Source organism: Drosophila biarmipes, chromosome 3L, assembly GCF_025231255.1.
Source record: "Drosophila biarmipes strain raj3 chromosome 3L, RU_DBia_V1.1, whole genome shotgun sequence".
Classification (NCBI taxonomy): domain Eukaryota; kingdom Metazoa; phylum Arthropoda; class Insecta; order Diptera; family Drosophilidae; genus Drosophila; species Drosophila biarmipes.
Window position 1 is genome coordinate 21,945,281 of NC_066613.1, and position 12,397 is coordinate 21,957,677.

A 12,397-nucleotide genomic window follows, 5' to 3' on the forward strand; every position below is an offset into this window, starting at 1 on the left:
ATCATTTCCATTTACGTGTCTGGCCTAATTGCTGGGATCCGACGGAGACCTTTGAGCGATCCATTTGGGTACGTCACCACTAATGTTGCATTTGCATGGTGACAAAGTGAATTAAGTGGGCTCCTCTCAAAGGTGGAACAATGGCCGCCCAATGGAAAAACGAGGCGAAGCCCCGCCTTGACCGAACGCCTTCTCCTTACCCATTCTCCGCCGAAGGCCACGTTTGTATGGGAATCCCTTGGCGCATTGTGAAGATGATGTAGCTGGCGCTGTTGGCAGCTAATAATAATTTGTTTGCACTTTGCATATGCCATCTGGGCAACAAAGGGCAGGCCGGGTGCACGAAAGTCATGGGGAACGCAATGTCCTGGAGGTCAAGGCAAAAGAAAAGTCCAACCAAAACTTTAAATTCGGGAAATGGCTTTAATTTTGTTTAAAGAAAAATTCTGATTTTTTATGCTCAAATTTCTAAGCTTTGTGGTTGAGTTGTTATTTATTTAATCTTTTTTAACAACAAATTTCAATTGCTAATTCATTAGAACGTAGGAAAACTTATTCCCTATTTATCAGCTTTCAATAATATTTTTAAGAAAATCAAAACGCGAATTCTTCAGTACAAGGAGTTCTTCTGTTTACCATATATGTATATAGTTTTTAATTCCATGATGAAAACACCAAAAATATTTCAAAATAAAATGCTGGTTATTTTTGTTTTCGCATTTGTTAAATATGTTATTACTTTTTTAACGATTATACCCGTATAATACCAAATTTTATAACACTGACCATGCATTACGATATTATCGTGCAATAAAAGTAAAAGTAATCCTGTTACCCGTGCCGTGTGTCAAATGTCACTTTGATTTTGGACAGTCATTGGGAAGAAAAAACTGGACAGTCGGTTTTCATCGTCGTCGGAGTTCAGTTCACAGTGGGGATAGGGTCGGGACCGGAGTGGTGGCAGCTTAGGGCTGTGGCCCTCAGTTCCTGACCAATAATCTTGGCAAACATACTTCCTGAAAAGTGCTGGCTTAAACGTATCTTTTTTTTTGTCGATTTGCTGGTCGTTCTCCTTAGGCGGTCGGCTGCTCATCATCGTGGGAGTTCTGGTAATTGCCAATGCTGCTGCCCCGGTTAACCTGGCAAAACTCTGCTTTTGGTAGTAAATCCCTTCGCAAGGGAACGCAAACCGCTTTTGCCGCTGTTCCAGAAGCCGGTTCATCAGTACTTCGAGTTGCGTGAAGTCCTCCTGGAATTCCTGCTCGTCGATTGCCTGCCGTTTCACTAGAAGATTTCCCTGCACATGGCGGGAGAAGATCTCCACCAGTACGGCAAACGAAGTGACCCGGCTGAGCTTGGTCGCACAAAATCTGGGCAGCAAGAAGAGCTGCTGCGACGTAGTAGCATGCGGGAATGAAGCGTCCGGCGTTCTCTGGACGGGAAGAGAGTGGTGTACATCAAGGAGTGGTTTTTTTTATGGCATTCCCGAGGAATGTTGTGCATAAGACTACTCCTGAAGAAATTTTCTTATTCGCGTTTTTCGTCTCAAACCAAAAATGGTCAGGATATGGTAGCTCCGCACTGACAAGGGTAAGTCATATACCTAAAAGTACTAATTTCATTTGCTGTCAAAGTAAACGAGCTTTTAGCTTCGATTTGCAATTTTTAATTTTTGAATTTCCATTTATTCGAAAATACTAGCTTTAGTAAAATCGAAATTTTTAAACTTTATAGAGGGTATAAATTTACCATTATTTTCTCAAAAGGAAATGGAAAATACCTTTTTTTTCAAATCTTACACTTTGAAAAAATTACTACTTTTCTGTTCCGTTTAATTACTAACCTATTTGGATCGCGCGAATTATTTATTATTTTTTATTTATTTAAATAATTTTTAAATTATCTTCAGGGTGACAACAAACATGCCCTTCAAAAATATTTTTTTATTACATACAGACCAAATTTAAATTTTCGAGCCGCTATTAATAGTTATTGCATTTTATATAGTTCCTTGTTTTAAATAAAGTTATTAAACATAAATTGGCATTAAGCTGCTGCCTTGCGAAAGCTAAAAGCCATGGAAAATGCAAGTTAGCAATTTCCCCAGCGAGTGCAGGCACCACCCGTAGCGAGTACACCAACCGGTGCTGCCACCCCTTTCAAACATCAATCAAAGTTCCATCTCTAGCTAGACAAAATAGAAATAAGGCCGGCTGAAAATCAATTTGTATTTTTGAAAGGTTTTTCGCCGGACTGTCATGAATTAGAGGCTGCAAAATGGAGATAATACTGCCCCGGGAAGTGCACAATGCGCAGAAGTTCCTGGACTGCGCGGAGCAGCTGGACTACGACGAGTTCTCGGCGGTGAGCGAATGCATTCTATATTTACTTGCCGTGGTCCTGATTTTTTCCGGGTAAAATCTATATTTACAGAAAATGTTCGTATTCTGCACCGGCCACAGCGATGTGGATGTGTTCGAGCTGATGGGCAACGACCGGCTGTCCCAGTTGATCTACGGCTGGGAGGTGTGCCACCTGCCCACCAGGGACTCGCAGTCCTTCGAGGATCCTGCCCTGCGCCACATCGTCCAGGTTCTGGCCCACCACTCGCTGCAGATGTGGTTCAGCCAGGAGTGGAACACCTGCTCCGAGGGCCTCAAGCACCTGCTGCTGTACAGCCTCACCAAGGCGGTGCCGGCGTTCTACCGCATTGGCGACCTGGCCAAGATCGACTGGGCCTACATCCTGCAGTTCCAGACGAAGCCCTGGAGCACCCCGTACCTGCAGCAGCTGTTCCTCAACCTGAAGGCGAACAAGCACCATGCCATCGAGCACACTGTTCCTGTGGCGGCGGCAGAAGGTTTGTGAATGTGTAATTAAACGCATAAGGCCCTCTAATTCCTGCCTCTACCTTTAGACATTGCCTTCCTGAAGCAGGAGGGTCTCTCGCTGATCATCCTGCGCCTCATGCAGCTCTTCAACGCCGGCAACTTTGAGGCCGTGAAGCAGCTGGCGCTCCGCATGCTGGCTGCTTGGCTAAAGGCTCAGGAAAATGCCCCATTTGAATCCTTCGAACAGGATCAAAACACTATTACCCTGGTGGGGCACTTATACCTCTTGACCATATTCGTTAGAGATGAAAACCGCGGCTATGTTATTGATAATTTGGTAGGAAACACTGCAAGACACAACATTACAGACTAATTTATCGTTAAATCCTCCCCCCAGATGTACAACATTCGCTTCTATGCCCAGACCATGCAGGAAGCTTCAATCTCGCATGACATCAACTTCACACCAGCTCGTCTTATTGCCCAGGTTTGCGTGCGGCTGCAGCTAGGCAGGAATGGCTTCTTCGAGCAGATTGGCTTCAAGAAGTTCAAGCTCAATCTGGTCACCTCCTTTGCCGTCATGCTGGAGGCCTACTCCAGCTATGTGGTGGGCAATCTTCTGATGGAGCTTCAGGCACTCAACGAACATGACTTCCTGGAGCACTTGCCGCAGTTTAAAGTACTCATGTATCGCTATGTGGAGGAGCGGGAAAACAGCGAGCGTTTCCTTCTGGAGGAGCTGAAGAAGATGGAGAACCAGCGAAATAGCCACTTTCAACCACATGTAGTGGAGCTAAATCTAAACTACCAACAGCAGATATGCAAGGGAAACCGAGCCAGTAATATTGGCAATTACAAGAACTGTGACGATGATGAAAAGCCGCTGCCTGAGGCGGACGAGGAGCAGGATAGACAAATAGATCCAGTCTTTCAAAATGTACCCAATAACGAGGAGGTTTTAACCTTTGTGTACAAACTGCTAGCAGAACGAGTAAGTTGCGAGGCCTAAACCATGCCACATATTGTCTGAAGACTAATTTTCCTACAGAACTTTTCAGGATGGAAGTTTGCCAAGATTGTTCTGCTGCTAAAGATCATTGGTCAGCAGTTGAATGCCATTGAAATATGGCGCTATCATCCCGGTCTGACCACCGAGTTTATGCTCGATTTGGAGCAGAAGATGTCAACAAACTATGCCGACTTGGCAAAAGTATTCTCCGACCATGGATTCATGGAGGCCGAGTTCTGGCTCACAGCTTTTTATCTCAACCCCATAACTGTGAACTACAACGAGGTCAGGCGGTGTTCGCGCATCAAGAAGAAGCGGCAGGAGGAGGATAACTGGCCGCCAGCCGCAGCGGCTCAGAGTGTCAAGTACGAACTGCTGAGCTCCACCATTGACGTGGACGAGATTGTGACCATAACGAACCATCACGCTCCAGTGGCCGACTACGATCCGGTATACAAGTCGCTTCAGGCACTGCGTCTACCCCGCAGCATAATCAAGGACCTTCTGACGGTGGTCTTTCAGCCACGTAACAAGCGATACTCATGGGCCCTTGATTGGCACACGCTGCACGAACGATGCCACGCTCTACTGAAGAGCCGGGACCTGAAAAACAAATTTGTGTCCCTCAACATGGCCGAGGCAGGCGACCACTTGCAGTACCTGCAGATCGACTACGCAAAGTACAGGGATCGACCGCAGTTGGACTACGGCACCATCGAGGAGGGCTACGAGAATGCGGCAAACTTGCCGGAGGCGGAGGAGGAACCAGAACCAACGCCTGCAGCGGACGAAGAAGCTGCCAAAGCCACGCAGCAGAAAAAGCGGAGACCAGCCAGACGCAAGTTCTGGGATGAAGGTTAGCATGCATATTTTATGACTCCTTAACTCTTTTAAATATATTACAAATTTAATATTTCCTAGTGTTCTCGGAAGACGAGGAGGAGGCTGCCTCGAGCGACTCGGAGCCCTACTACACCGGCAATGGCCGCCGGACTCGGATAAGAGCCGCAGCGATGGTGGCCAATGCCATGTTGTCCGACATGGATCGCAGTATACGAGGTGGCCGGCGATCGAACTCTCCAGCATCATCAGAAGCTAAATCAGAAGCACAAGCCGAAGACGATGCACATTCGACGGTCAACGTTGAACCTTCAAGGCCGCCATCCCGAAAAGAAGCAGCCGCCAGTGAAGAGAAGCGCACCATCAACGATCTTATGGAGGCCAGGACCAAGTACAGCAACGAAACCGGCGGATTCAAGGCCTTCGCAGACATCTGGAGCTTTGAGAAGGAAGAGCTCCAAAACGTGGCCAGCGAGGTCAACAACCTGATGGAGTGTAGCTCGGTGCTTAACAAGTTCAAGAACTTAAAGACCCTCAAGATGACGGCAGCAGCAAAGGCGCCCGTGCAGCCAACTCCACAGTCAACTCCTCAGCCAACTCTCCAGCCAACAGGAAGGATGGTGGCTCGCACAGGATCGGAAACCGAGAGCGTGGACTCCGAAACCTCTACTATGGCTACGCACGAGTTCAATGAAGACACCAGCGACGATTCCCCCGTTGTAAGTAAAGAGATAACGCCATCGCCGCCACCTCAGTTTTATTTTACCACGGGGACACAAGTGTTGCAGCCCGCAGAAGAAGTACAGACGCATGTGAGCCAGAAGTCCGTGAAAACAACTGAGGTCAAACCAGACACCCTGGAGAGTAAAAACTTCACGCAGGAGGCCAAGGAAGCTGGACAAAGGACCAAGGAGTCATTACGCCCTAGGCAGCTAAAAGATAAACCCTTGGAAACTGGCCAGATATTGCGGGAGGTCCTAGAAACTAGGCAGTTAAAAGGTGAGGTCCTACACACTAGGCAACTAAAAGAGGTCGTGGAAAATAGGACACGTGAAAATGAACAGGCGCCCAAGCAGTTGATAAAGACTGAACAAAACAACGATCCATTAGAAGCTAAACAGCTGGATGGAGAAAAAAATATGCAACTACCTGAAGTATTAGCAACGAGCATTGAAACCGACACAGAAACGGACACTGCAGAGGAGTCCTTGCGGTTTGATTACGCTGACCAGCAGCCAGAGAGCAAGCGCTTGAAGATGGATGTCATAAACGAGGAGTTTAACCCAGATTCTCCTTCACGGGAAGCCGCCGAAAAGGAGAGGGCACGCCTCATCCACGAGTGCCTTACCCGTCCTGTCCAAGTGTGCTTGAATAGACTGACGGCACAGGACATAGAGAAGCTTCGGGGAGTGCGGGTGCGTATCAAGCGCACCAACATATCAGATTACTATCGCGCGCAGGCACGGCATAAGCAGCTAAGAGTCGCATCGAGCTTGAGAAGCCAGAGTCACTCCCACACCGAGGACAGCAATGCATCCTCGCAGAGCTACGATACCCGTAAATATGGTAGGCGCCGCTTCAGAAAGTTTGTGCATATCACTTCGGATTCGCCAGCTCCTTCCCTATCGTCCACGCCATCGCCAAGATTGGAGCCCAAGCCGATCTTCAAGCACATTACATCCGATTCCTCCACAGACCTGGAGGAAGTGCCTCATGTGGCTTCCTCTCTTAGAAGACGGGGACGCGGACGAGGTCAAGGACGAGGCGGGCCAAGAAGCCGAACTCAGGCGATTTCACGACATACACCATCTAATCCGGCGGATGTAATCGAGCTGTCCTCGGACTCGCTCTCCTCCAACTCACCAGTGCCTGGAGCCATCAACCCGATGATTCACTTCACGGATGTGATGGAAATGGATCCGCTGTACGAGGAGGCAATCGTTCCCTACTAACACGCCGTCGACAAGTCGAACCGGCTTCTGAGCCGCAGGCGATATTCTACGTGTTCGGAACGAATGCTGGAGAGGGGTTGCACGGAGGTTGAGCAGTGCCGAACGATGGATACGCCGAGGGAGGAAGGAAGATGGAGTATAGCTGGGAAAATCGAATTTGTCTCGCTTGTTAAAATGCAATTAGCCTGGGGCACATTTGGTGTTTGCTTTTGCAGGAACTTAGCCAGGATTCTGATGAAATTATTTGCGTGTACATCTGTTTGTCCAAGTTTCCGGCTCGGTTTTTATTTGGACTGTGACGACGCCCGCGGCCAACTGGAAAAAAACTCGTCGAGTCCAGTCCAACACTCAATTGAAAAAGCAAACGCATCCGCTCTTCAATTAACTGCCTAATTGATATGCATTGTGGTTCCAAAAAACCAAATTAGCTACACGCGTCGGAGGAGCTCTTGAACAAGGATGACGACGCCGGCGACACGTGGCGGTTGGTGTGAATTTTAGTGGCCATATTCTTATATCAATATCTAAGGGTTGAGAGTGAGAAAAAACGAGCTGGAAAAATGTACGGCATGAAACACAATCAGAATTGTTAGTAGTTCAAAGCCATTGTTCAAATGAGATACTTGTTAGTATTAAAACTGTTCAAAACTTAAATGTTCGAGTATAAATTAGTCTTTTGTACGTGCACCTTAGTGTGTACTTAAGGATCTTTATTTTACTATTGTAAAATAACTTAATGATGTCGGAAATTACTCCTGTTTGTTTGTAGTTTTTGGTTCTAAACTTCTATTAATAAATAATTTTAAAACAAACTTGTGTTCTTTGATTTGTTCTTCAAAGGAATGTATAATAATAACAAAGTTAGATTGGTGATTAATATTTACTCAAATTTATCTTTCGCTTAAGAGTTATTTTATCTTCAACGCAAAACCACTTAATAAATACCTCTTACCAAGCAATCGGTAGTTCATTAATATGAAATATGGCATATTATCGAATTAGCTCCCTCGACACTCAAGAAGGCCTGCCTCGTGCTGGTAATTTGCAACGATTGCCGCATATCATAACAAATCCGCACGTGGCCACTTGAAACTGCAACTTCGATCCTCCTCCATCGCCTGGCCTCAGATAGGAAATCCACACCAGCACACTTGGCCACTTGAGCAGCCGTTAAGACCACGGCACGTGCCAACGCCTGGGTTCTGGATCAGGAGGATGGACTGGCGACTGGCGGGGGAATGAGCTCTTCTGGACCACTACACATGTTGCGTTTTCGGAAGTGGAGGCGGCATCCTGGCCACGTGCCACTAACCCGTTTAGCGACAGGCGTAAGCCCTAAACGATTATTGCGGTTTAGAGGCGAGAGCCGAAAGAGTTGCGAGTAATTGAATCGTTTGAATTGCAATCGCATTAAGCGATAAAATAAAATAACAATTTTGTCTGGCCCATGTAATCTATATACTCTATAAGGAGAGCAAGGAATTGTCCTAATCAGATTGGAATTAAGAATTGTTTTTGTGTATAATGGTCTGACAATGATAAATGCATCCACATCTCTTACTGCCTAGGTATATTATAGGGGCATTCGCTAACTAGAAATAAATGGGCATAGACTTTGTTTATTTTTAGGATGGTAATTTATGTTACACTCGGCTAATTTTTTTCAAAAAACACTAACACATATTTTACTGATATTTTTTTTATAAATTTAAAGATCAGAATATCTTTTACAAATGTTCAGATTAAAAGGATGCTTAAATAATTGTATGTATTACAAATTTATTTATGAAAGATCTAGTAAATTTTCTATATTCTAGATAATTGTTTATAACAAATAAATATGTAAGGGGTTTTAATTACATACGTTTTAAACCACTTTTAAAAATGTTAATCATACATTGTTTGTTCTGCTACAAATAATGGGCTGAAGCTATAAATACTTAAATATTCAAATAGCCCTAAGGAAGGGTACGACAAATAGTTATGAGCTTTGATGGTGCCGTTGGCGACACCGCTGATCCTCGGACTCAGACATCCTTCCGATTGGCTTAGAGAGCACCGCTCGCCGGCAGAGCGTGAAAAATGCTCGTATTTTGACTGGTAGTGCTGCTCGCAGAACGAATCTCCATCTCCAGGAAGTACACCCCGCTCCCGGGAGCGGCGGCTAGATGAGGACTGTGTGTGAGTGGGCAAAAGCCACCCCCGGGGCGACAATCACGGCGCATATCTGTTGGGATTTGCGTTCGGGGTTCTGCGCTCTGTACCTTGGCATGGCTATGGCGCCGCCACGACCGACGACAATGCGCCGAGGGTTGTTGCCTGGCAGTCCGGACCCAAATCAGCGGGCTTAATGGCTGGCCGGGCACATAAAACCGGTGCGCACTCCTCGCCAGCTTTTAGTTGGTGCGGGCACGCGAGACACGAAGAAACCACACTCTCTCTCTCTCGAAGCGGAAATCGGAAATGTTCTAAAGGATATACACATCGAACCACAGATACACGAGATCATGGCTGCCTGTTATAATGCCTACAGCGCGGGATCGCAGTCCTTTGAGTTCGACGAGGATGACGACGACGCCTCCTTCGACAGTGGCTACGAGAAGAGTTTCGAGACGGAGGCCCAGCTGAGCTCCCGTCGGCGCTTGGACTTCGAGGACCGTTACAGCGGCACTTCGCCGGCCTCGGCGGTCCAGCAGCCGTACTCCGCCGGCGCCTGGGACGCCGTACCGCTCAACTCACCGCCGGCGGGATTCGTGGGCCTGCTGGACACGAGCAGCAACCACAGCTCAAGGAGCGGCAGAACTCTAGTGGAGCACCTGAACAGCCGAGCCTCGGCCGGTGTCTTCGATCCACCTTTGACCAGTACCCCGGTGAAGTCACCCGAGGATCCGGAAGCGCCGCGCCAAAAGCGCAAATATGCCGTCGGCAAGAACAGGGTGACGCGCTCGCGCAGTCCCACTCAGGTGGTCAGGATCAAGCGGTTCCGACGGATGAAGGCCAACGACAGGGAGCGGAATCGGATGCACAACCTCAACGATGCACTGGAAAAACTACGGGTCACTCTGCCCTCGCTGCCGGAGGAGACGAAGCTGACTAAGATCGAGATCCTGCGGTTTGCGCACAACTACATCTTTGCCTTGGAGCAGGTGCTGGAGAGTGGTGGCTCCATAAATCTGGACCTGGAGAAGCTGCAGAACTTCACGCTGAGTGGTGAGAGGATCACCAAGGAGCTGTTCGATGCGCTGTTCGTGAATCCCCAGCCCTTCCCCATGTTCGGATGCGGCAGGATGTTTCCCTATGGTCAGGGTATCGGTCCTCTTGCCCAGAATCAGCCACCGCCGGCTCCGCCTGCAGAGCATCCTCCCGCGATGGGGGGCTATCAGCAGGGCTTGGACTACCCGCAGCCGCATCCGCCAGGCTTTGACTTCACAGGCAGCATGCGTTTCTACCACCAACAGCAACAGCAGCAGCAGCAGCAGCCACAGCCTCATCCCCATCCACACCATCTGCAGCCCAATCCCCAGCAGGAGTCCAGCCCGCAGCAGTTCTCGCAGGAGAAATACGATCTGTTCAGGGGCTCCTTCGAGGCAGCTGCCAGTCTTCAGCCCACCAACCTGGATTCTGGGATTCATCATCAGAGCAGCTTCTACACGCAAACGCCGCCTTGGAAGGACTACCCCGAGGATCAGGCTCATCCGCATGCCATTCCACATCCACACAGCTACAAGCAGTTCGCCCCACAGGTGTAGCACAGTTTTGAGGGCCTTTACGGCGATCTAAGGTTTTTCAGCGTGATATATTTGAAGATTGCAGGGGCTTGCAGGAAACTGATCTAGTGAAATCTTGCAGAGGTGCACTCCTGACTTACTTTAACCAGAAAACTAAAGTAACTCACGGGTCTCATCTCATCTAGAGATTTTCTTCCTAACTTTCCTCGAGTCCCGCGCAATCCGTTGATATTGGTAGTAAGTGAGGCACTATATTGACTGCTTAGATTATGCTTTCCTTTGGAAGTGGAAGATCTTTAAAAATTCCTCTCTCCAAACCCAAGCTAATCTGTGCACTCAATTGGTTTCATGTTATAGAAGGATCTTCAAAAGATTAACCAATGATGTCCACCTCAAAACCAATCATCCATAGATCAGGTTTACTAATTATTTACTTCATATTCATTCCCTATTGGTTTCTTTTCTGATGATCTCCAGTGAATATTTGAATTAAGAGTGCTTAAGCGGAAGATTTCCAAGGAAGTACTCCTTCTCTCAACATATTCCCTTCATACTCTTCTTGACTATATAGTACAAATCGGTTGTCCATTTAGTATAAGCGGATACGTACCTTGCCATTGTAGACCCGTAAGTCTAGTCATAAGGATCACTGAAATGTACCAGGTATTAGCCATAATTATCTGTACAATCGATTAAGTATTCATGTAGGTTATGCCAGATTCTATATCAGTTATTGCAATGCAAGGAAAGCGAGCTAGTCAGGGCCAGAACTTTAAAGTGATAAGATTGAATTTCGATGTAATGCCATAACCATTTATTTTTGCAAATAAAGTTGACGATCAAAACGAGCCAGAAAATTGGTGATGGCAAATGGGAAGAATGGGCGAAAGGAACTCCTGGGCAAAGTCAAAAATAGTAGCAAAGCAAACAACCCCGGAGAATCAGTGTGCGGATTTCAGATCCCAAACAATGGACTTAAATTCAAATAAATATTGTATATTGCAGTGCACATAAAACGAATGGCTTTGTGTGTGTGCACTGCAGCTTGTTTCTATCGTAGGGGGCATTTTCGCCCTTACAATTCGACATGGGGTGAGTTCAAGTAGAAACTGAACTCCGTACTCCCGGGCTCGGCCTCCGAGGCATTCGAACAATGGAAGATTGCCCGTCACCTGCCACACAATTACAAAACGAATGTACCAACAGCAGCGGCGGCAGCGGAGGCAGCAGTCAGGACCAGTCGGGCAATCCTGAAACATGAGCCGTGAGCCAGTGGACCTGCATGAATGCCACTCAAATTATTTAGTTGAATGAACCGGCAAGAGTCGAGGGAAACTGCCTTACTGCCTTGCCGCCTAACTGCCTAACTGACTGACTGACATTTTCCGTTACCGAGAGAAGGGTGAAAAGGTGCTGAAGATGCTGCTAAGCCGGTGAGGAGTTCGACATCTCAAACTGAGGATTAACGAGAGATTTTTCAATATCTGACTTGAGCAGTCTTTGTTAAAAGCCGTCCATTCAAAGGGTTAAAGTTCCCTTTAAAATTACGGCTTCTTACTAAGACAGCTCAGTATTTTGGCGTTCTTTTTTTTTAAGGCTTATAAACGTCAAGATATTTTATCTTAAAAACCTTTACTTACTTTAACATGCCTGGAAATACCAGATACCCAGTAAGGGGAGTGCGGGGGAGATGGATATATGCATGCAGCAAATCGGCTGTTTTCGAGATTGCACACTTCATTTTCCTCTAACTTTTTAATGAAAAGTCCGATTTGAAATATTTTTGACACTTAGATAGGTATGGAGTATCCAAATTATTTCCTAAATTTGTAATTTTAGTTTAGAAAATAGTTGGTTGGTTTCTGAAATAAACTAATTTCATTTAACAGAAAATTCAACGGTGCTAATTTTTGGGGTTATAAGCAGGACTTTGCCAGTCTTTCCTCAACTAAGCCGCCGTTTGTCATTTGAGCAGCTTTGTTGGAGGTGTCGGGATTTATCTTTACAATAATCATTATTATGGACCGGCATGGGTCC

At 46.8% G+C, this 12,397-nt stretch overlaps 2 protein-coding genes across 3 annotated transcripts; both read left to right on the forward strand.

Annotated features, from left to right (window-relative positions):
- The first annotated feature begins 904 nt into the window (after positions 1-904).
- On the forward strand, positions 905-7,284 carry LOC108035337 (uncharacterized). Of its 2 annotated transcripts, XM_050886768.1 has the most exons (8): positions 905-1,590; positions 2,241-2,364; positions 2,434-2,860; positions 2,918-3,168; positions 3,229-3,822; positions 3,880-4,696; positions 4,762-5,399; positions 5,461-5,730. In XM_050886768.1, the coding sequence occupies exons 2-8, from the start codon at positions 2,278-2,280 to the stop codon at positions 5,494-5,496; spliced, it is 2,850 nt and encodes a 949-aa protein (XP_050742725.1). In that variant the 5' UTR covers positions 905-1,590; positions 2,241-2,277; the 3' UTR covers positions 5,497-5,730. The 2 variants fall into 2 exon arrangements, with proteins under 2 accessions (XP_050742725.1, XP_016966410.1); XM_017110921.3 differs by having other exon boundaries at positions 4,762-7,284.
- A 1,764-nt stretch (positions 7,285-9,048) lies between these two features.
- LOC108034570 (basic helix-loop-helix neural transcription factor TAP) lies at positions 9,049-11,169 on the forward strand. The gene has a single exon (XM_017109501.3). The coding sequence runs from the start codon at positions 9,140-9,142 to the stop codon at positions 10,379-10,381; it is 1,242 nt and encodes a 413-aa protein (XP_016964990.1). The 5' UTR covers positions 9,049-9,139; the 3' UTR covers positions 10,382-11,169.
- Positions 11,170-12,397: the final 1,228 nt, after the last annotated feature.

Excerpts from the sequence above, each read along its gene's own strand:
- LOC108035337 (XM_017110921.3), top strand. The coding sequence starts at position 2,278 with ATGGAGATAATACTGCCCCGGGAAGTGCACAATGCGCAGAAGTTCCTG. Across the intron at positions 2,365-2,433 it reads ACTACGACGAGTTCTCGGCG|AAAATGTTCGTATTCTGCAC; the intron begins GTGAGCGAATGC and ends CTATATTTACAG. Across the intron at positions 4,697-4,761 it reads ACGCAAGTTCTGGGATGAAG|TGTTCTCGGAAGACGAGGAG; the intron begins GTTAGCATGCAT and ends AATATTTCCTAG.
- LOC108034570 (XM_017109501.3), top strand. The coding sequence starts at position 9,140 with ATGGCTGCCTGTTATAATGCCTACAGCGCGGGATCGCAGTCCTTTGAG.